The 24,573-nt window shown below is 40.6% G+C and overlaps 4 protein-coding genes across 4 annotated transcripts; 2 read left to right on the top strand and 2 right to left on the bottom strand.

Moving 5' to 3' along the window:
- Positions 1-4,190: 4,190 nt before the first annotated feature.
- RB195_003012 (uncharacterized protein) lies at positions 4,191-4,740 on the top strand (the record flags this gene model as incomplete). Its single annotated transcript, XM_013447098.2, has 3 exons — positions 4,191-4,230; positions 4,288-4,366; positions 4,566-4,740. The coding sequence occupies 3 exons, from the start codon at positions 4,191-4,193 to the stop codon at positions 4,738-4,740; spliced, it is 294 nt and encodes a 97-aa protein (XP_013302552.2).
- A 4,926-nt stretch (positions 4,741-9,666) lies between these two features.
- On the bottom strand, positions 9,667-10,308 carry RB195_003011 (uncharacterized protein; the record flags this gene model as incomplete). Its single annotated transcript, XM_064200507.1, has 1 exon — positions 9,667-10,308. One exon carries the CDS (start codon positions 10,306-10,308, stop codon positions 9,667-9,669), a length of 642 nt encoding a protein of 213 aa, XP_064056388.1.
- A 2,663-nt stretch (positions 10,309-12,971) lies between these two features.
- Positions 12,972-13,881, bottom strand: RB195_003010 (uncharacterized protein; the record flags this gene model as incomplete). Its single annotated transcript, XM_064200506.1, has 5 exons — positions 12,972-13,002; positions 13,451-13,506; positions 13,563-13,590; positions 13,724-13,739; positions 13,797-13,881. The coding sequence occupies 5 exons, from the start codon at positions 13,879-13,881 to the stop codon at positions 12,972-12,974; spliced, it is 216 nt and encodes a 71-aa protein (XP_064056387.1).
- Positions 13,882-19,006: 5,125 nt separating this feature from the next.
- On the top strand, positions 19,007-23,202 carry RB195_003009 (uncharacterized protein; the record flags this gene model as incomplete). The annotated part of the gene is made up of 4 exons (XM_064200505.1): positions 19,007-19,032; positions 22,821-22,854; positions 22,960-23,052; positions 23,122-23,202. The coding sequence occupies 4 exons, from the start codon at positions 19,007-19,009 to the stop codon at positions 23,200-23,202; spliced, it is 234 nt and encodes a 77-aa protein (XP_064056386.1).
- Between the last annotated feature and the right edge of the window lie 1,371 nt (positions 23,203-24,573).

Here is a 24,573-nt window from a genome sequence, read left to right as displayed (position 1 = left end):
CGTACTCAAAAGTTGATTGGTTTTTTCAAAATCTCAAAATTTTCTTCGCTTAATTACCATTCATACATCACTTTATGCCACTGGAACTGAGAAGTTTAAGTCCTATCATTAAATAGTCACTGATAAAACGCATGAGTTCGCTGAATTGGCTTGTTTTTCAAATTTGCCATTCTTATTTAATCCAGCAATTCTTTCGAGACCTTGATCGATGCCGAGTGGGAAACAGTGATCGACAGCTGTCACACAAAAACGCTTTGCATCGCATTGCATTATGAAAGAGCATAACATCGTAACTCACAGCGAGTAATTTTAAATATCTTGCTGTCTTTCCATTGTTTTGTGTTGCTCTAGTTCATTTAAGCAATTGCTAAAATGCTGGAAGTAGAATTCGTTAGCTTATATTTGGTCATGTGTTAGCGATGCATGTCACGTCTGAACATTCATTGCGTAAATGGTTTTTTGTTACAATAAAGATAAGAAACCTACGAGAATGTTCGATTTCCTCTTAGAACTGTAGCGGTTTATGAAAGGTATGCGGTCTCTACAATGACTATACTCTCGGACAGTTCTGATAGTAATAATTATAATCTGCCAAAGCAGGAAGAAGTTCGACGATGTCAGCATCGACCGTTCAGACTTTGCTGGATATCTTAGCACTGCATCACATCCGTTCCGTTTTCTGTTCTAAACTTGATTATTAACTTATATGCATTGGAGAGCACCAGAGTTCAGTTTCTAATTTTCAACCAATACTAATTACATTACTAATCCATAACTTGGCTTAAAGGCATCACTCCACGAATCTGAGGTGGTACGGATTTCAGGTGGAGTATTCGTGTACAGGGTGGGAGACTATGGAGAGGGGGGTGATTCCGTCCATTTCCTCCTAATTGCCGTAAAAAACGGAAGATACGGCTTCAGGCGTTCTAGTGCACTATTTTCTACAAGGAGTTCGACTGGAGCGCGCCAGCCCTGTGCGGCGCCGCATCTTCCGGGCCGTTTTTAACGGCAATTAGAAAGAAATGGACGGAATCACCCTCCTCTCCGTAGTCTCCCATCCCGTATACGAATACTCCACCTGAAATCTGCAACACCTCAGATTTGTGGGGTGATGTCTTTAATCGCTCTCCTGATATTATCGCTTGAAGCAAATGTTCCCATCTTCACGAAGCTGTGTAGTCCTTGAGCCTAGTTCTGCTCAACCTTCTCGATCGTCAGCGAGAGAGCGACTTGTACAGGATCGATCCTTTTGTTGCTATTCCACATCTTGCGAAACCTTAAGTACGCCCGCCGAGTATCCACAGGTCCTCTTTCACCATCTTGGATCAGAACTTCCACTTTTGTCCAGATAGCCTCTTCCAACATAAATCCAAGAGAATTCACAGGACACAGAGGCGATGTGTTAGCCTCCGCATAATGCGACCGAAGATGCGAAGACAATATTTTGTTGCTACTTTCAAGGGCGGTGTCAGATGTTGTCGCTTCGCTCCCCTCCACTGATCAATAAAAGCTAAAAGCAGTGCCTTTTTTGTAGAATAAAATCCGAATTTTTCCTCACAGTGCTTCATCCGTTTTTTTAATTGAAATATTTCTCACCCTAAGTTTCAGTTCTACGTTTGGAGAGTATGCAAACTTGATTTTACACCTACATCCCTTCGATATTGCAACAATTTGGGAACATTATCTGAAGAATGGGTTTTTTTCCAGTTTTTTCCCCAAAAATTAGCTCAGAATGATGTACAAATATAAGATTATGTGAACATCATCGTCGTATAGATAAAGATAAGGTATCACGTCAGATCATACAAACTATTTAAGTAATTCACGTTAGTTACTTTAAGCAACCGTTTGCACGCATTCTTCGAGTTCTGAAAGCAAAAGAAAAAAGAAAGAAAATGAATATGCGGACAAGTAAACAGGGGCGAAACGCAACACATTGTTTCGGCCATAGGGGATAACGCCTCATTTATTTTTTGACAAATCCGTTTGGAGTTGTTGCGCGACACCGGTGCACCGTAGTGCACCAATCCGACTTTCTTTCTCACTCCATTTTACCGCTTTCTGGCACCGGCACATCAATTTGCCGCTGTAAAACCTACCTCTCTTCATTTTACTGCTTCGTGACCCCAATACATCCGTCTAACCCAGCTGCACATACACCGGTCTCAACGCTTTCTGGAATTTTGTTACAAACACAAACACATAGGACAGTAAAATCCCGTTACCATATGGCATGACTAATCGTATTAACAATACTTTATTTGTTCGTCATTCCCTTTCTGTAAAATTCGTGGATGTGATTGCTCTTCCGTTATTATCAACTGCTGGGACTGAATTGATAATTTTTTGGGACTATGCGAAACAGACGTTATTTACCTACACGTCACACGTACTTTTGGTTTTATGATTCCAGCGATAGAAAATAATCCGATATAAGGCTTTTTCCGATAAAACCAGAAACGTTCTACGCCCTGAGCGGAGACTCAAAAACCAAACAACACTAAAATGCTTTTTGTTCTTCTCCATTGGTTGTGTCTTAGGCGTCACATCTCCTACTCGTTTGAGAGTGCTTGCGATGTTCTGAACCCATGCGAAATAATTATTGGATGTTGAGAGTTCAGCTCTAGTTAATCTTTAGGTTCAGTAATGGAGGGACGATGAAGATATTCAATATCCAATCGGTCTGAAAAAATGTCTATTACCAGGCCATAATGTAACTAAGATTGTGAGGACTGTGTCAAGAAGATATTAACGTATTTCAAGTAATGAAAAGTCCACCAAGAAAGCAAGAACGCTTCCCCTAAGAAAGTATAAGAGGAAGAACAATGGATATTACCACCTCTATCATCAAAGACTTTTTTGGATTAAGGATAAAGTATCTGCCAGTAAGTATCAATCAATCTGCTTGGGGTGCGCCACCACATTCACTTCAATTTAGAATCGTTTGAGGGTAACGAACGTGTAAGCGACATTTGTAATGACTTGCGGTGGCTAGCCGATGTGTCAAGTCGGTGTTTTTATCCTCCCAGACATGTCTGGTACCAATTTATGGACTCCGCAGGGGTGGAATGGTTGGTGAACACTGGGGCGGAATCGAACCACCGATCGATCCTTCAGACAGCGCAACCTCCTGCTGACTGCGCTACCTTTTCTGAATAGAACTTAGTTATTACTGTATCATTATATTAGAGCAAGTGTGGCGCAGTTGGTGAGTGGTCCGCTGTGACTGCACCATCCATGGTTCAAAACTGCCTTAGTACCAACCAAGCCCTTCATCCGTCCGTGGTCGTGAAATTATTACTTGAAATTGTCCGGGAGGATGGAAACTCTGACTTGATCATCGGCTCCTTGTTCAATGACCCCATGCAAGTACTGTATAGGCCAACATGTGTTCCAAAAACCCAACTACTACAAATTGCAGTAGAACGCGTTGCCACATCCCAAGTGGCTTGATACCCCAAGCGACTTTATCCATTTCTCACTGTATTGCATCTAGTTATTGGCCTACCCGTAGAAATCGCGATTTTTGGGTGAATTTTTAGACAGCCGCTTTTAGACAGAATTTGCAAAACACAAAATGCACTTGAATAACCTTTTAGTTGCTTGTGAATAAATTGAGTTTCCTTTCTAATATTCATGTTAGGAGCAATGCGGCACCAAAACCCTTATTGCGTAGACAAGAGAAATATTCGCATGGACTCGTACTCAGTTAGTTAATATAAGGTGTTAGAAAATTAGTAAATATATGATTATAAAATAATTTAGAATACGGTACTTAGTTTTCGTTATACCACTAAGAAGTTTGAATTACGTCATTAAGCTGTCACAACTAAAAGACAGACAGAGATGGGACGAGACAACTCTTACTTTACTACTTGCTGTTTGACGTCCTCAACTTCACCATCGTCGCGTCTGAACAGTATTCCTCTTCAATTATCTTTACCTCACTTCCTAAAAAGCACGTAGTCAGCAAAGGAGAGATAAGAGAAAACAAAACGAGTTCAAACGATCGGGTGGGACCACCAACGATTAAGAAAGATTAGGATTTTTTTTGTGATTAAAAAAGTGGAACGATTTTTTGCCAGCTCTGTTTGTTATGGTCAAGCCGAATCTGAAAAGGGTGCTGTGACCGACGATTGCTATAAAAGCCCCAGTAGGAAAGCCAAGTGTACGCAACAATCACTGTCGTAATGAAGTTCTTGGTATACCTGCTGTTGGGTCTCGTAGCCGGTAAGAGAATTTTGTGCTCCATATGCGTAATTTAATTCGTAAATTGAATTGTTGGAGGACTGAAAGCAGGAGGTAACGGACCAGAAGTGTGTCTTTTGGAGCCTGATGAAGGACAATGTAGAGGCATTTTCAGAAGGTAGGTAAGAAGGTGGTAATATTTTTTCCTCAGAGAAAAAACGAAAGATCCTTTAAATCTTACATATGGATAGTTACAGAAAATAGTGTTTTTGAGCCAAACAATTTCAGCTGCCATAAAAAATCATGGAACTAAGGTTGTTTAGGACGCTGATAAGCTTCAAATTATATTCTCTTTTACGTTCTCTACAGTTTTTTAGATGGGCATGGAATCCAGCGGAAGAGCACTGTGAACCATTCGAGTACGGCGGTTGCGGGGGTAACGGAAATAACTTTATGACACAACAGCAATGCCTGGATGAATGCTGGAATAAACACGTTGACAAAGAGCACTGGAAAGAGCCTGAACCGAGATGCATTAAGTACATAAAATAAGTCAAAGAAAAATCACCTATTTTGTGCAACAGTTGACATTCATAAAGAAGTCCGTAAGAAGCTTTTCACATCACATCCACGAATTTTGTAAAAGGAATTGACGCACTAACAGATTAGCTGTTATTTATTGGTACTACGTTTGCTAATACAATGGATTAGTGATATAACTAGTTTTTGTTAAAAATTCGAAGTAGAAAAGCAGACGAAATCTGATGTTTGAAATGCTATAAATCAATGAATAAATAATCAGTATGCACAATAAATCAATGAATCAAGAATGAATCAAGAACAACACCTACAACAGTAAATTGAACGGAAGTGATGCAGTGATAGGAGGTTCGGCAGAGTCCGCACGGTTAATGCTATCGTTCCCAACCAGGGAAGACTTCAATTAGTGGTACCAGACTTGTCTGTGAGAATAATTATTGTAAAGATCGTATACGCTTTCATAAACTTCTACTTTTCTAAACCGGAGTCGAATGTGTCTTCAGACTTCTCAGAGAATTGGCTAGTGGGAACAATTCTATCTCTTTATTACAACAGAAATCATTTGCGCAATGATTTTGCAGCTTTCCAGACATGAAAACTAACATATGGGCAGGCGTACGTAAACGAATTCCGCTTCCGACAGTCTAGCAATTGCAGAAGTTAATTAGAACTACATAAAAGAATGACGAGACAGCAGGATATTTAAAATTATTCCCTAAGAGTTGCGTTGTTATGCTCTATCACAAAATGTGCAATACAAAGTGTCCTGGTGTGACCGCTGGCGCTCACTGTTTCCTACTAAGTATCGATAGAGGTCTTGAAAGCATTGTTGGATTAAATAAAAACGGCAAATTTAAAAAACCAGCCAATTCAACCACCTCATGCGTTTTGTCTCTGACTGTTTAATGATAGAAATTGAACTTCTTAGTGGAATGAAGTTATAGATGACTGGAGAATGGCTGAAGTCAATGGCTAAGTTTTGAGGCAGCGCCGTCATAAGCTTTTGAGGACATTATTTCAGCGAATTTCCTTTATCTAACTTTTCAAAATCCATTTAAATTCGGCTGCTCCCAGCTATAAGCTTCTGCTCAGATCTGCTTCTGCTTTCAGCTGTGTGATATCCTTAACTGTTGCATCTCTTTCGCATTTGCTACGCTTACTTTACATTTTGAAGAGCACATAGTTAGCACATTGTTCAATCAATCGAATGGAATCACGAATGAGTGCTCTGTGATTACGAAACTGAAGTGATCTTTTTCGTATTGCAGCTGTGTTTGCTGAAGTGATGCAAGCCGACTCTGGAAACCGTACAGTTACTGTAGCAGAAGCATAGAAAGAAAGAAATATATCGAGTTCAATCAATCGAATAGAATCACGAATGAGTGCTCTGTGATTACTAAGCTAAAGCAATCTTTTTCGTATTGCAGCTGTGTTTGCTGAAGTGATGCAAGCCGACTCTGGAAACCGTACAGTTACTGTAAAAAGATGCAGCAGTCGCCATCACAATAAAACTCTTGCTATTCCTACAGTTCGGTCTTGTAGCGAGTAAGAGAACTTCAAGCGCCTTCTGTGTTATTTAGTCTCTTATTTAAAATTGTTGAAGGAAAACAGAAGGTAACGAAACAGAGATATGCCTTGTGGAGGATGATAAAGGAGAATGTGGATCTCTTTTGAGTATGTTATTGAAACGAGCACGTAATGCTTGCCACTCCTGAAAGGAAAGAAGGAGAGAGCTTTCAAATCTTTATGAGTTTGGGATCCAGCGCAAGAGCATTGCCAACCACTCTGTTACTGCGGTTGCAGATGTAACAGCAATATATTTATGACACAAAGGAATGAAAAGAATGCCTACATGAATTCTGGAACAAACACATAGACCAACAGTATCGAAAGAGGCCTAAATTGGCATGCATAGAATACATACAGTAAGGTAATAACAAAAGTAGAAAAGAATAATAACAAAAGTTATCGGTCTCTCAGACTTGTTCGTGTCTAAGACAAGCGGATGATAGTAGAAATAAATAGACACTTGTAACTATAACAAAACTGCTTAAATTACCATTGCTTTATGAAATGGAGTGTTGCCGCTTACTAGTGTTGTGCCGCTTTTTCCGTAATCGGAGAATTTGCAAAACCGCATAAGCAGAAATTGTCTGTCAAGTAAAAGAATTGATTTTATGTTTTGTTATAGTGTGCCTGCGAGGTTTTTAGATGGAACCTTTATTTGCCTGACGTTTCGGCTTTTTCGCCGTCTTCGGAGGCCTAAATAGAGGATGACTGCAGCAATGCTACGTTTATCCCGTCAAGTACCGCACTACCCTGGGTCAGTGTTTCGATAATCGTTCAGGGTAGTGAAAACAGAAACCCATCTACATTGAAAATGGTTTTACGTGTTGCTCCACCGGATGTGGCGCGGCTGGTTGCACGCACTTGTCACTCAGTGTACCAGCGAATGAGTATTACTGCGTGTAGATCGCCAGCGACGATATAGGTGATTCGATCTACACAGAATATACTCGATCCGTTGGTCCTCCCATACAACTTATTATTGGTCGGATTTTGAATGTTGCCGCTGATGTTGAGTTGATCTCATCGGGTTTCAGCTTATACGTTTTGATGAGGTTATAGAACACAGGGCAGGTCGGTTTGTCAAGCTTGAGGCGGCTAACAAATCGCCAAGACCAGCAGATTTTCCTATAGACATCCATACATGCGACATCCATTCAAGTATTTGCACTGCACAAGGAATTCTTTCTGTGTTACGCAGCGATAGATCGTTTCATCTTGCAAGTGAAGATTTGTTATTTCCCGATCAAGAGCCTGTGACATGACTACGAATTCCCCACCCTTATCGCTTACTGAAAGGCGTATGTTCCTTCTCGTAGTCATTTCGCGGATTTCCGTGAAACCCTGCCATTGCTCGCGCTTGTTAACGGTGAGTCGTCTCGTATTGATGATAACGTTCTTCTACTCATAGGTGCAACCTGTTGATGGTTACTTTCATTTCTTGTTCTGATTCGAAGCTTTTCGCGAAGCTTTGGAGGCCTACTTTGACTTTACGGAATGATCGATTCGAGAGTATTACCCCCAACACCATTTCCGCGCAATTTCTATAAAGAACCCGAACCAGCTCGGGAATTCGTAGTCATGTCACAGGCTCTTGATCGGGAAATAACAAATCTTCACTTGCAAGATGAAACGATCTATCGCTGCGTAACACAGAAAGAATTCCTTGTGCAGTGCAAATGCTTGAATGGATGTCGCATGTATGGATGTCTATAGGAAAATCTGCTGGTCTTGACGATTTGTTAGCCGCCTCAAGCTTGACAAACCGACCTGCCCTGTGTTCTATAACCTCATCAAAACGTATAAGCTGAAACCCGATGAGATCAACTCAACATCAGCGGCAACATTCAAAATCCGACCAATAATAAGTTGTGTGGGAGGACCAACGGATCGAATTTCGTGGTTCCTTAATAAAATCGTGAGTCAAATTCTGCCTAAAATACCGTCTCATTTTTCGAACACGCACCATTTCCTTGAGCGATTACGCGATGCGAGAGTTTAGAGCAACTGCGTAATAGAGTCTTGTGATGTAACCTCACTCTACACGAATGTAAAAGGCGCTGCAAGCTCTCTCTCCGAGATGATAGATTCAAATGGTAACAACTTGGAAACATATGGACTAAGTAAGTCTCGCATAATATCACTTATCAAGGAATGCCTGAGTTGTAATATCTTCAGGTGGTCAGGAAATTATTTTGCGCAACTGAGAGGGCTAACAATGGGTCAACGATTAGCACCAATACTGGCGATCTGCTTCATGAGCAGAATCGAAGAACCAGTGCTTTTGCATAGACCAATAATGTATTGCAGATATATTGACGACTGTTGCATCATAACATCAACACAGTCCCAAATGGACGAGTGTTTCCGAATACTCCACCAACAATCGCAATATATAAGACTCACTCGAGAACCCCCAAAACAAGGATGGCTTCCTTACCTGAACACACAAATAAGTGCTTCAAACGGCAGTATTAGAGTAAAGTGGTATCGCAAAGAAAGTTGCAAGAACATTATATTGCACGCCAAATCTGCACATCCGACTGCAGTAAAACGCGCAGTGATTCGTAATATGTTCAAAACTGCTAGTGAAGTATGCAGTGGCGACCAAGAACGACACGAATCATGAATGCATATTAAGCACTCGCCATTAGCACATGTAATTTGCAAGACTAGCCTTGCAAATTGGATGTGCTAATGGCCTTACAGTACGCCCGCATTACCGAAGAACCCGCTCTGTAAATAGTAATGTACCACGCGAAAACAAAATTTCTTTTTGTCTTACTTTTATCTGTGACAGTGTCAGTGCCGCTGTTCTGCGCAGCATTATCCAAGCACAATTACAAGATGACGTGATCTTGGTAAATATCCCAAATGCAGGCATCAAAAGCCAGCTTGTTAGAAGCATACTATATGATAGATACTGCATCTGTGAAAGATGTGTTATTTGTCCTTACGGAAAAACAGGCGACTGCGCAAAAATGGGGGTAATATATGAGATTGAGTGCTTAATTGACTTACTTGACTTAATCGGCGGGCTGATGTCATAGCCTGACGCGATTACCCGCATCTTCGCCGAGGTGTGCCGTCGTTGAACATAGCTCTGCCCAACCTTCTCGATCTTCTGCGAAAGCTTGCACAGAATCAATCCATTCGTCGCTATTCCATATTCTGCGAAACCTTACGTCTCACCTGAACTGCCTATCCACGCCGAGTGTCCTCAGGTCCTCTTTTACCACCTCAGTCCAGAACTTCCGTTTTCGGCCAGGTGGCTTCTTCCAGCTCGAACCCGACGAACTCTTCAGACCTCGTTGGACAAGGCGATCTGCAGGTCTCCTTAATATATGACCAAAGAAGCGAAGACGATCTGCTTTAGCCGCTTTCGAAGGTTGTGCAAGATGTTGATATCTTCCACGTGTCATCCGCGTATATCACATCAATTTCTGCGTAAAGATCTTCATTGTGACATACCCTAGGCCAAAAGTAGCCAAGTAGCCGTCTAAGCAGCTTTCGTTCCGTGCAGTCAAGCCTCTCCATAACCGTTGATGGTGCTGCCCAAGTCTCCGATCCGTACATCATGATGGGGCGAATTGCGGATAGGTAGACTCGCAGCTTGACTTCGCTGGTGATGGGGGTCGACCACAAACATTTCGTTAAGGAGTTAAATGCAGAAGTGGCCTTAGCGCATCTTTGTTGAACATCCCTCTCGTAGCTGCCATTGTTCTTCAGCGTACAGCCTAGGTAACAGAACTCATCGACGAGTTCTATCGGTTGTCCGTCCACCCTGATTCCCGTTCGAGATCTCGAAGAGATCCACATCTGCTTGCATTTATCAGGGCGTAGGCGTAGTCCATAGGCTGCAGCCAGCTTCGATACAAGGTTGACAACATGTTGAAGTTTCGTACTGCTTTCCACGAATATTACAACATCGTCGGCGTACTCGAGGTCAGTCAAGGGGCACCCTGATGGTGCTAAGACAATGTCGGCAGGACACTGGTCGACTGTTCTTCGCATAATGTTGAGTGCTTAATATGCAATGCAACTTACGTTGGGGAGACCGGTAGGAATGTTGGAGTGAGGATTAATGAACACATGGCAGGAAAACGGCGAAAAAGTTTGATAACACCACAAGGAAGGCACAGACATGAGGCCCAGAACGGAAACGATTACGATGTGAAATGCTTTTTACTGGCTCATGAAACAGAAATATCGGCAAGGAAGACGTTGGAGGTGTTTTGGATTCTTAAAATAAAACCTTCAATGAATAATAGGAATGAATGCTTGTCGATAACGAATGAGTTCTTGCCACTTGTACCGCTCTGTGACCTGTAACCGCCTGATATTCTGTGTGTAGATCAAATCATCTATATCGTCGCTGGCGATCTTCATGCAGTAATACTCATTCGCTGGTACACTGAGTCACAAGTGCGTGCAACCAGCCGCACCACAACACAACACAACCGGTGGAGCAACACGTAAGACCATTTTCAATGTAGATAGGTTTCTGTTTTCACTACCCTGAACGATTATCGAAACACTGACCCAGAGTAGTGTGGCACTTGACATGATAAACGTAGCATTGCTCCAGTCATCCTCTATTTAGACCCCTGAAGACGGCAAAAAAGTCGAAACGTCAGGCAAGTAAAGGTTCCATCTAAAAACCTCGCAGGCACACTGTAACAAAACACAGACAGATTATGCCGAGGTTTCAAGACAAAAGAACATTCGAACTACTGTAGTGATTTTAGTTACGCTCTGAAATGCACAACTTCTCCACTCAAGAAATAAACAGATCACACCATTCCAGAGGAAATAGCCTCGATGAGATGCTTTGCATACACCAAATAGATCATGGCCCAATCCTTTTACGATGCCAAGGCAACATCCTGAGGATAAAACACTATATGTTCCATCCTCCGAATTTAGAAAGCATCCAACGAAATTAGAAAGCAATATCGCCGTTTGAATAGGGTATGGGTTGATAAAAAGGGAACAGCATGGCTACCGAAAAACTTTATTACGTGTCTCAAGAACGACATACCTGCATGTCCAGTCTTATACACCATCCAGATAGAATTTCCTTTACAGATATAATCTCTTGGCAACTCAACATAATCCCAAATCAGCTGCTCAAATATGTTCTTGCCCACCTCAACAGTTCAAACAGCTTCCTTGAACAAATTTGCAGTGCCCTGTTGAAACGCAAATGTGTAGTAGAGTGCTCACCAGGATTCATCGAACATGTCGGACTGACTATTAGGCAAATCATGACAATGATAAAGGAAAATAAACGAGTGCCTGAACTGATCTTTTTTTCCGATGGTCGGAACAGTACTACCGGCAACCCAGAGGCCTAGTTATGTGACAAAGGCTGGCGTCCACTCTCCGTATAGTTTTTTATGCCCGATAGACAACTGGTTTTTTTTTTTTTGAATGTGCACATTTACTTGCGGAGTGGGGTATGGAAGACAAAGTGGTATCGAAGACCCAGTAGCAAAAAACTCTTAATCCACTATCTTTCAGCACATTCTAGCATAATGAAAAGACCCGTTATAGATGACACATACAGGATGACGGCAACAGTCTCATCAAGTAACCAAGAAAAACCATGGTCTGCAAATCTGGCCCAAAAAGTGGCAATATCCAATACCCAGCTGTAGACTGTGTCGCTCGACAAGCACGACAACCTTCTGAACAATCCAACGTTGCGGATAGTCCAGGAAAGACTATTTATGTTTATCTTACATGTCTCATGTTATGGAGCTGTCTGCGAAAAGCGGGTCTACAGGATGACGTGGGGATTGTGGAAATACCACTCGCGAACCTCAAGCGTCAGCTGGTGCGTAATCGTGCGTAAGTGTGACTCTTCACGACTCCCAGTTGCGTGATTTGCGTGCACGGCAGAGAGGGTGATTGCATGACATCATGACTGGTGTATAGTATAACGTACAGGTTGTGCTGTGACGATTGCATAGGAGGGACGGGACGTCCACTGTGTGTTGGGGTCAAGAAGCATCCAAATGGACTCACAAAATTCAAACCCTCCACCACGCTCAAAGAACACCGTAGTATAGAGTATAGAACTCCGAAGTAGAGGTAGAAGTTACTATACTATCGTTCGAGTCCGAGATCATAGCACGGAGAACACTAGAGGCATTTTGGATCACCGCCAAAAGTCCAAGATGAACAGGAAGGATGAGTGTGTTGCGATCACAGACGAACGTGCCCTATATCAAAATCTGTGCGGGTTTTGATCTACAGGGCGGGTCGTCAGGTCCCTATAAAAACTCTTGTGATTCGTAGTTGTAGTATGTGGTGCTCTGTTGTGTTAAAAGACTAACGAATAACGAATGATAGGCATTAGCCAGTGTGTTGCTCTTTGAGAGTGTACCTACCATTTGAATGCTTTCTGTAGGATGATGAGGCGCTTGAGAGAATAAGTCACCGTTGGCTTTGATTTTTCCAGGCTCTGACGAAGGCGAAAGTGAAGAAACGTTAGCTGTTGATAAATATCAAAACCAATCTTGGTCACAGCTCAAGCAAATCAATCAAAGAAATAATTTACAAGATAAGTGTACGTATTCATGAGTACATTTATATATAAATGAATGTGCGTGATCCATAGACAAATCGAATAGATCAAGCTATTTGGATCACATTCAGCGCACCTGTACACTTTAGCGTAGGTAGTATAAGCCACCTTTTGTCCTGAAACCAGATCTTTCTGAAATCAGTTTTATCGATTTTTACCCGCTTTTAGGCTCTTATTTTATCCTTCATGTTTCTCGCACATGCACATGTAGCGTCTACGCAATGTTGTTATAATATGTATATTTTCACTTTAAGACAGTTTCAGCTTCGTTATCGATCCATAAATTTTTAGTTGTTCCTAGTTTGCTAGAAACTTTTGCAGTGCACGTCGATTGCCGTCAGCTACCGCCATACGCGATCAATTTGGTCAGAATAGAGGGAGTAAATCGTGTTTGTCGAACAGAATAAAAACAGACAACAGTGCAAATGTAAGTATAAACAAATACATAAACAACTGATAGAACTAATCCTTGTCTTGTAGCATCTCTTTGGAAGGAAACTACTCGTTTGTTCCTATGTTTTTTGTATGTTTTTTGTGAAGCGTGGTCTGATGGAAATAACTTACGTTACGAGTATCGTTAGGTACGGCTTTTTTCTACCTTTTCCTCTCTTACTGGTCTCCTAGAAGGAGGAGAGAAGAGTGAAAATGAAAGTCTAAAATGACATCCTACTCATACCTCATTTAGATACTTGGACTCAGGACTCCTACGACCGTAGGAAGCTCTTACGAAACTTTTTTAGGCATATCCTTCTTTGTGCTGTTGTCAGGATTTTCTTATGAATGTATTTCTACAGATCCATCTGCAATGCTTTCCAGAGTCTGGTGCTTGCCACCAACCGCTCAATGTGTAGCGCTGAAGAAAAGTAGTTTAGAACGCTCATAATTTTCAGAGGAGTAGGTCGTAGTTCACGTTCGGGTCTTCTTTCAAGTACCAATCCCTTTGTGATAACGAGACCTCCAGTATACAGTCGTCCTATACAACTTCTTTCCTTCATCGTTTTCGATGCTAACAGATGCTCTTTTCCGTCCTGTGGCTGAGTAATACAATATTTTCCCTCGAAAGGGACGGCGATCAAAACCACTATGCTAGGTTGATGCTCAAAGTTCAGAATACGCCAGCTCCGGATGATGAGTATTTTGTCGATGCACTCGATTCAAGCCTTTGGGAAATTCTCATTCCCACCGGTAAAGATGTTTTTTCATGAAAAGAGGATTCCCATGAAAGAGGTTAATGAGAGACGTCAGCAGAACAAGATGATTTTACTCCAAACCTCTAATCCCGTTCGTCCGATACTCTGTCCTTCTTCTGTGGCCTCCTCTGTTTTTGATAAGCTGAGTCAAAGCCAGTTTAATGAAATTGAAATAATGAGGAAACCTTGTCAGAAACATACAGTTAAGGGTGTAGATTGCGAGTATGAGCGTGGCCGAACTAAATTTCTTTAATCTTCCCCTTAAAAAACTGCATGGTGTACATTAGAATGCCCCACCTTTAAGCATATTTTGATTCCTTCAGCAGCTTATTTATTGGTTTTATCTGAATAGGGTTCTGCTGTTTATTTATGTTCTCTTGTTACGCCAACGAGGTTTAGGTGAAACTTTTTATTGGCCTGACATTTCGGCAAACTCGTCTTTTTCAAAAGCCTGAAAATGGTTCAAGGTCTTTGATACCATGCATATCCCATCAAACTCCTCCTCGCTCCTCGACAAGCCCCAATATTGTTTCAAGTGCACCACGCAAGACCTTCAAAAGGAATACAACTGACCAGTTCCACCGACTAGCGGGTTGGTAAACCACCGCGTTCTTTAAGATTGTCATCAAGGCGAATGAGATCTACGCACTGTGCAGTATCCTTAAGTACTGGTGTCTGGATAACGTTAAGGAACTGCATGTGGGGCAATCTTATAGCTCACAGAGTGTTACAAACGGCAGGAAGTCATTGGTAATTGCTAAGCACTCATTTTTGTTATTCATGGACGGATTCCTGACTGAAATCCAGAATGCTTCCAATGCCTTCCTAGCAGATATTTCTTTTGGCGGTAAATGGCGTTGCACGTTAGGCATTCTATTTGGTAAATAACACCGATGTTCGTGCAATCATTGGCCTTACCGAATGGACAAACCACTCAAAATTCTGACATGCATTGCCTATCGTAAAATCTATTGCGAACTAACTGGCGCTTGATGCTGTCGTTCGGGATGTTCACCAACACAATCATCTTACAGCTGTGCTCGCAAAAGAGTCCGGTGTATAGCAGCAGTTAAAGAGTCAGAGACGAAGGCGGTGCACAAAGGATTTCTACCTTCACGTGGGATCCTCACTGTGTTGTTCGTAGTTCGAGATTGAGTGTCAGATTTCGATCTCGTGTAACCGTTTGAACTAGCTATGCTTGTGGCTAGTTTTAGTGATTTCTCCCGTTCTCTATCCCCTGTGCACATTGCTGTTGCTGTCTTGACCATATTTCGGATAATTGCCTTTTTCATGCCATTAGGATGAGCTGACTTTGCGTTTATCAGTATGTTTTTCGAGCTTTCCTTGCGATACCATTTCACACTTGCAATACCATTGTTTAGTTTTATTTGAGCATCCAAATGGGGCAGCCAACCATCTTCTGGTTGTTCTCGAGTGAATTTTTATGTGCTGCAGTCGTTCATTCAAAATTCTAAAGCATTCGTCCATTTTGGATTGCGTTGATGTTATAATGAAGCAATCATCGATATAACGGCAGTACATCTGTGGAAGACGTTCTATCACTGGTTGTTCTATTCTGCTCATAAAGCAAATGGCAAGAACTGGAGCAAGCCTTTGGCCCATAGCAAGTCCTCTTATTTGAGAGAAATATTTTCCTGACCATTTAAAAATATTGAACTGGAGACATTCGTTGATCAGGATCATTATGCGTTGCTTGTTTAGACCAAAGGTTTCTATAACAGCCGTGTCTATTAAGCATTTAAGATAACGCTTGAAACGCCTGCTTGTTTTGAGCGTTTATGTACAAAGACGTCACGTCAAATGACTCCATGACACAATTTTGTTCGAATAACAATAATAACAAGAAAACATAAATACACTCTCAAATGCCGAGGCTTCAAGAAGAGAGGACTTGGAGATTGTTCTGCTGTTTGTTTTTTTTGTGTGGCTATTGATACGGTGCTAACTAAAATCTTTTTCGACTTTTAACTTTACACCAATGACTGGGTTTTCACGGTGTTACACCATCTTTGACCTTTCACTTTTCCTTTCTTTCCTAGAGCTCGGTCTCTTTTCGCACCTTTGCGAAGGCATCGCGCCTCCCATTTGGGTTACGCATATTGAGCTATGCAGGACTATGAGGACGCCATTGGCATACACATGATATCACAAACTCATAGAACGATAACGGAATGACAGTAATGACGTTTATAAAATATCAGTCTAAATAGTACTTTAGATAATCTAAATAAGTATTAGTAACTGGAACAGGAACAATTAAGAACAATGAAATTACTGTTTAAGATTGTCCGTTTCAAAATCACTCTCTGTTCGACGCCCTTCTAGGATATTTCCCCCACAGCGCTTGATAACTCTTCGTAAACTTCTTTTGGTGCCAGCTACGTCTTTTTCACAAGTCTTCGCGGTTACGTTTTCCCAATATTCAAGGATAGAGCACTTCAATTCGCTTATTGTACAAACGCCGCGACGTCTAAATACAAAAGACAAAGAATAACACCTCATTTGGAAGTTAGTTGGCAAAATCAGATAAAATTAAATGAAATTTAGTAAATAAAATTTTCGTAAAATAATTAATAAAATAACACCAGTTGCCTAATATAACTCTTCATATTACCCCATACTAATTTAATAGGATTCAAATCTGGGGACTCAGCAGGCCAGTTCAATAGCTGGACATTTCATTCTTGAAATTTTTGGCGAGTGTAGGAACTAGTATGAGCGGGAGAATTATCTTGTACAAGGAGATCAAATCTTTAAATAGAGAAAAATAGAGAGAAAACACGAAGTACTCAAACTTTTACTTTGTTTGATTGTTATACCTCGATAGCGACTTGATTGAAAGACGAGATAAAGCCGCTCTGTTATACGGCAGTAATACCCGCTATTCTTGGATGTTTTCCCGAAAAAGTTGCAATTTTTGTTTCTCTCCTTCATAAGATCTCTCCCCACACGTGGACTTTGCCAGCGTGTGTTTTGCGATTGCGATGTCTTGAGTATGGATCATCGTCTTTAGCATAAGAATATTGTGTGGAACAGTCAACTAGAATATTATCAAGGTCTACTGAAGTCAAGCAGAAAATCGTAGAAAATCACTTACTTTGTACTGTACATCCATCAGTGAAAATGCAGTCATAAAATGATTCGTTTATTGTTAACATTTCCTGCGCAAATATTACACGGATCATCTTGTTTTCCCCCCTGATAGTGTGGCAATACTTGATGGTAGTTCTTTTTAACCCAAGATTGGACAGGTATCGTCTTATTTGCGCCGGAGTAATGAATATATCTTGCATTTTCAGTGCATCAGCGATTTCTGTACACGTTGTGGAGTTGTTTTTCGAGAATTTTCCTTCTATTAGCGATTTAATATGCTCATATTGCCTTGAAAACTCAATCTTATAGATTTTCCCTGACGGCGTAGAGGAAGAATAGTATGTCGGTAATCCATAGTGAAGAAGTTGTTAGTAATTATCTTTGACCTACATATATCCATGTTTATGTGACCTTTCGTCTAAGGCGTAAGCTAAAGGACGCGCAGTCGCATAAATAGTTAAAGGCACAAGGTAGTTCTAGTTAGTAACTGATATTCCCTAAATGCAGTTTGCTATCTTATTCTTTCACCCCTCCGAGACCGCTGGCGTAGTTTCACGTTCAGATTCTGATGGTGAATTCAAAGTAAATGCCGCGCTCAAAGCTCGTTGAGAAGGCCGATGGTATTCGGCAAAGGTAATATAATCGTATTTTTGTGTACTCTTGTCCGCCTTAACATTGTGAATGTTTATCTTTGTCCACCATTTCTCACCGATTTGAAAATAGATATTTTCGTTTACGTTGTTTCTTTCTGTTTCAAAAGGAAAATCAGTAAAGTTGGCTAAAATTTGACTTTTCAGATGATGTTTCAGATTGTATTTATTGAGTCGAAGAGGCTTTGCAAATCGAAAGTCGATTTTGTGACCACATCTGGTAATATTGTTGAAGACAATTTTGATATTAGCAGGTCTCAAAGGGGTTCACCCATTGAATCAAGGATGGCTTTGTAGCTTAGAGCACTCAGTTTAAATTTATATTCTACTTTTGCTTTTGGTGTTTCAATTTAGTGATTCGCCAGAGGGCAGCGAAATATTTGCTATGGAGCGATTTAGAAACGAAGTGATTGCAAGGATGAATGATCTTCAAAAGAGAATGCTCGCACCATCTTTTGAATTTGACATGGGTCCCAGATGCAGTCTTTAAAAGTGGAAATGCGCGAGCTGAAAGAGCTTCTCCGCAATATATTTATTAGATTACCGCCACCACCGATAACAGGTACTTGCATCTCTTGCGTTGCAATATCCCACTACAAAATACAGGAATGTTTGAGAGGAGTTACGACACGATCTTGTGTCTCAAAAAATGTTGAGATTATAAAAAGGCAGAAAAAGATAAACAAGAATCTGTTTACACTGGCTCTCAAAAAAGAAGTTTATGTAAATTTGAAAACAGATATAGCGGTTCCCGTTTGAGCACTCTTTAAATGTTACTTGGTCAATTGGAAGTATGGAAGAGCGCCAGAGACGCGATGAATAGCCGTAAGGAGAACACGTAAGCTGCAGCGGGCTGCTGACGGTTCCGTATCTACAGATCTGAGTTCGAATGGATTAAGCAGTAACAGTGGAAGAAACGGAGACGTTCATGGATCGGAGAGATCCGAGACCAACTTTGATTTGTACGAGTTTGATGATGATATCTTTTGCTGGCCTCAGTTTTCTGATTTTAACCAATATTTATTCAGATTATGTAAAGTTCTATTAAGATTGATATTTAATAAACGTCATTACTGCCATCCTGTTATCGTTCTATGAGTTCGTGATATCATGTGTATGCCAATGGCGTCCTCACAGTCCTGCATAGCTCGACATGCGTAACCCAAATGCTAGGCGCTATTCCTTCGCAAAGGTGCGAAAAAAAGACCAGGAAATCAGTGAAGAGTCAAACATGGTATAACATTGTGAAAACTCAGTTATTGGTGTAAAATCAAAAGTTGGAAACGATTTTAGTTATCGCTGTATCAATAGCCACATAAACGTCAAGAAAATCAGTACGAGATAGCGGAGAATTGGAAGTTACCTACATAGATGCTTCTGGCATCTAAGATACGCGCGTATATGAGATTTGTTAAAGTATAGTATATTATAGTATTTGTATTATAGTATTATCGTATAGTATTATATTACTATTATATTATTATTAGTATTATAGTGTTATGGTATAATACAGTAGTATATTTTATCTACTGCAAAAATAAACCTGATGAAGTCGTGCTTCCGAGCTCTTCGAGGATCAATAGATGCTCGAAGTTGACAACAAACGATTTTTCCCTGGTGTGATTTGCAACTTGTGGACTTTGAAGAATTATATCTCACCATATGATACCATCAGACAAAATAACTTACCTTTTGCAAAAATTCAAGTTTTTCTAAACACTTTTCTGCGGACATATCCACATTTTATCATTTACTCCGGTTCTGAAGTTGTTGTAATTCAGGAAAAGCCCAAAACCTCATTTTTAAAGCTCTGACTAATATTATTTTATTTTTGAAACAATACAAATTAATGGCTTGTTTTACCGTTTTATATTTTGTTGTTGTTTTACCAAATCATTCTTCTTTTTAGAAATAAAGAAAATAACATTGTTCAGCACCTAAAAATAAATTTCCTCCTCGAAAACTGCTGTAATTACCCCTAAATGGTTAAAATGGGTGTGAGTTTGGTGTTCTCAAGCATTATTCCGAAAGTTTCCTAGATTCGTTTCACATGGTGTTCATATTTGAATAGATCTCAACGAGTCGAATCCATCTGTGTAGAGATTTTAAAGAAATCTTCAGTTTTGTAGAAGTACTGAAGGGGCGACCGTAGCCGACGGTGCCACACCGTCAGTCACCGTCTGTTTTTCAATCTTCATGCGTAGAATGGTATTACTCTGTTCAGTCCTCGATTGGGTAAGTGAACTTCCCTGGAAAACCGTCCACGAAGAAGACCTCGGTGAGGACAGCCGAAAACGACTTTGGAGTCTAAGAAGGCTAATTGCATAGGTTTCGAGTCGAGCTGCCACAATTCGATCATTCTTCTGACTATAAATACCTGGTTAATAGTACATCAACCAAGACGAAATCCGGTATGTGCATCAGAGGTTGCCCCTTCGCAATGCTTCTTAGGTCAATTCATGATGATCCGCTCTAAGACCTCGTACATTGAATGCAGAAAATATATTTTTTGATAGTTCTTGGGTTCCGTGACGAGTAATTTCTTGTGGAAGAGAATGATGATAGCGTGCTCCACCAATCATGTATCTTTTCATCATCCATGACCTTTATCATTTCAGGAATCCCAAAAGGAGGCAGAGACTCCATCATTTCTGCTCTAATTCCATCGTCTCGGCCAGATTTTTGTTCTTCACTTTTTGGATACAAACCGGAACCTCCGATTCCCTGACTACACTGTACGTCATTGTTCATGCTTGTCTTCAACGACTGATGACGCTTGTCGGTTCAGCAAGGTTGCTTGTCAGTTTTGTCCTCAGACGGTTCTTCCTGCTCAGATTTTCCAGTAGTGCGCTCAACACATACCGAATTGAACGTCGACTTTGTCCCGCAGATGCAAAAGCGAACTTCTTCCTAGGCATTAAAACCTGGATCGTTTCCTTTGCAACGTCCTGAATACGACTGTTGAGAGAATCGGCGTCGTTAGACTTCTTCTCGGTCCCTACTCCACACCTATTGAAGAAATTTCTTTCTGCATTCTTCGTCCTTCATACCTGCCATTTCTATCTTCGGTTGATGTTGAGCTCCCAATACCTTTTCCTAAACTGCATGATAAAGCTGAGAAGAACTGTTGCTGGTCAAAATCGAATGCGACATTCCAGCCAGCTCTAGAGTTTTGAACGTCTGACTGAGGAATGTTCTTTTCTAGAACGTAGTCAAGCTATTGTTCAAGAGTTGTCATATTCCGCTGGCGCTGGTCTTTTGGCGTTAAAGGGGTTTCCAAGTAACCTGGTGTCGGATTCCTCTTAAAAGTGGAAGCAAAGATTAGATTCTTCTGCTCACAAAGTCCTACCAGACGAGTACCAGATTTCCTACGTTTGCTTCGCGGAGTAGTACCATTTTCGAGCACAACAAACTGCTGAGATTTGTCTTTGCGTTTGCATTAATTTCGATGGTAATCATCTGCTGGCATCTAAGGAATGAGCTCTGATCACATCCTTCATGCACTTTAGGCAGGTTAGCTATATAATAATTATATGATAATAGAGCCTTGTTCATTGCTGCCACTTCAAACAAATTGTCAACGTCATTAACATTCGTAGTTACCTTCTAGTTTTAAACCACTTTTAAACTAACTCGATAACGTTTTGCAGAAAAAAAAGGCTTATGAATCACCAACTAGCAGAAATATCATCTAGGATACTGTCGCACTCCAGTTTTTCATTCTTCAGGTTGCTGGCTGTTTCTCGTTCGCAGATTGTGCTGGCTATAATGACCCTTAACTAGATATGAAAAATTATCATTAGCTTATGGGTTTTCAAAGCAAAGCTCCAAAAATAGCATTTCGTTTGCAACAAACTTACTCATATTGCATAAATTGATCAGTTAATCTTCTTTGAATAGACCTATATGCTTATGCAACAATGATAGCTTGAAAAGATTACACAAGACCACTTAATATAAGTACCAATTTTAATACTATTTAATATAATATAAATATATACATTTAATATAGCAACCAAATGACATTATGTGTATGAAAACAAAGATGTGTTCGCACTTTAAGTTTCACGACCATTTCTCTAGTGAAAGTGAGTAGACAGTTCTCGGCCGTTCACAATTTGCTGGACTTACGGTCACCGCTCAAAATTTGGTACCGTTTCATTTTCGTTGGATTTGTGGGCTTGGGTCAAATAGCATGGCATGAGTCATAGTTGCATTGATGTTGTACTGCACTGATTCAAAATGAGCGAATTCGATTATGTTCCTATGTCAGGAGAAAGTGTAAGGTGAATGAGGAGTGTGTGGAATTCTCTCTTCCTTGATATTTCCTCTCTTTCCAGTGTTAGTAAGTGGATTACCGCAACTGGGCCGCAAGTGTTTCATTTCTTTTCAAAATTACTAGTTGATTAAATATCATTTATTATTGTCACTATTTATTAATTTTGGAATTTTTCAGATGACCGTTGAACACAGAAGACGGCAGAAGGTGGCTTTGCCCTGAGATGAGATCATCCTGCATGCTTTTCATGGCCAAATAATGATGACTCTTGTAACATCAAAAGTGGATGAATGGACCATTAAATGTTTCACATATTGGGAAAGGAAAAGGGGACTAACGAAAACGATTCCACAAAAAAGGAGAAATAAATTTATGCCATATAGGCCAATGATTGTACAGCCTGGAAGCTCCGCTCCAGAAGTGCTGCAACTGATCAGGATACTTTTTCTCTTCATCTTGTTTTCTTTTAATCACTGATTGATTTCGTGTGCGATGCTGCAGATGCCATCCCACCAATAGGACTGAATTCATAGAAGCAATTCTGTCCCTGCAATTATCGCAACGATCCTTGAAAAGAAAAAGATTGATCAAGTTCTGAAAAATTGTATTATTTGATGCCATCTATATTGGGTCATTCCATAACTGATGCAACTTTCCCTAGAAGGAAAGGAAGATTCTTCTTCGTGAACAATAAAATTTAGGAAGAACAACACTGGAAGTATAAGACGAAGATGGGTAAGTGTTCTAGGAAATGAATACTTTGTATTTGAAACCTCTTGCTTGAACTAGTAAAAAAAGAGGTTCAGGACATCGGATTATCTGGGAAGTGAAATAATTTAGTTTGTAACCCAAGCTGAGCAAGAGCAAGTAGAATGTAGCGCGTACCGGCGTATAACACGTGAACAACATCAACATCCTGCCTGCCCTTCTGAGGTAGTCACAGAAAACCGTCTTCGCTTCTTTGGTCACGTCACGAGAAGATCATCAGATCATCTTGTTCAGGTTGTTCTGAGGATGTTCCCTTTCCAGAGTCAAACTGGAAAAGGGCTCCTGGGCGTAAAGAAAGTTCTGTACGGGGGCTGAGACAGGATGGGCTCGGATATGTCCAAGGACGACACACCCAGGCGAAGATGCGGATAGCTGTGTTAGGTCGTAATACCCCGCCCGCCGATTAAGTCAAGTAAGTCAAATTAGAACAAGATCCATTTCAAAGACGAGAGAGCTAGCAGAGAAGCTCAATACCTCGGAATCACAATAAGTCATCATCGCAATAAATGTACAAAGAATAGAACTGAAGTTATTCATGACTCACTCCAATCGTTACACATTAATAGGTTCATCGGATTTCATGAAGGTGTAGTGAATAAGACCGGCAGAAGATCACCAATCATTAACTATGATCTTTTTCCATGGTACGTTTGGAAAATCCATTAAAGCTTCCTTTATGTCAAGTCATTGAGATAGTCGTACGATATCCAATTTTCATTATATATTACAAACCTAGAGATAAATTACTCTTTTCCCGAATAAAAAAGAGAACGCAGTACTCCAGAGTGAGGATTTTCAGTCTGCACACTGTGGAACCCGCATGCTTAATTTTTCCACTTTTCCAGTTTATTTTGAGTCCGAAACGATCGTTAAATGATTTATGGTTAGTTCTTGCGCGACTTCTCTTGCACTTTTAAGTGGACCAGCTTCAATTGCGATCAATCAGCTGCTCTCACCAAGTCAGTGTCATCTTCAAATAGCCGTCGACCCTGCTTCTCATCTCTAAAACTCATTCTCTTTAGAGTGCTTTGAACATCGGCTGTGTTACGCGTATATTGGCGGCTCTAAACTGCGACGTTGATATAAGAAGCCAGATATTTCCTTTGCTCATTTTGAACTCACATAAAAAGTTAGCCTGAATTCGCTCTTTCTCCAGTACTACTTCTCCAGCGTGCGTGTGTGGCGCAATCGGCAAGAGGTTCAGCTGCGAATACACGCTTGATGCTTCGAAACTGTATTACGCCAACTTTCATCGCTTCAGGGAATGAAAACTGGATAGTAGAAAAATAGGTGCCAGACTAGATTAAGAGGTGAGGCACTGTATTCATAGATCACAAATTGATATTAATAATTGATACTGGATTGATTGGGACCAGACAATTTATCTGTATAGCCATCTTTACTTTATCGTTCACTTCTACAGTGTGAGAAAAAACTTAAAAAAGTAGCAAATAAATATTTTGTTTCTGGAAAATAGGATGAGAAATGTCAATTAATATCACCTAAAACATCCCACATTAACTTACGTGTAGCGAATGGGGTCCTTTCTGATGTTTAACTATCACACACTACCAACAAGGATTTAACACCTCGTTGAAAACTATCGTAGCGAAAATTCGGAGCATCGCCTGCAATCCATGAATCATAGGCATCAAGATACCAGATCGAGATATCAAGATAGATAGG

This window comes from Necator americanus, chromosome IV (genome assembly GCF_031761385.1).
Source record: "Necator americanus strain Aroian chromosome IV, whole genome shotgun sequence".
Classification (NCBI taxonomy): domain Eukaryota; kingdom Metazoa; phylum Nematoda; class Chromadorea; order Rhabditida; family Ancylostomatidae; genus Necator; species Necator americanus.
The sequence above is the reverse complement of the archived record's forward strand: the minus strand, read 5'-3'. Positions and strand labels throughout refer to the sequence as shown.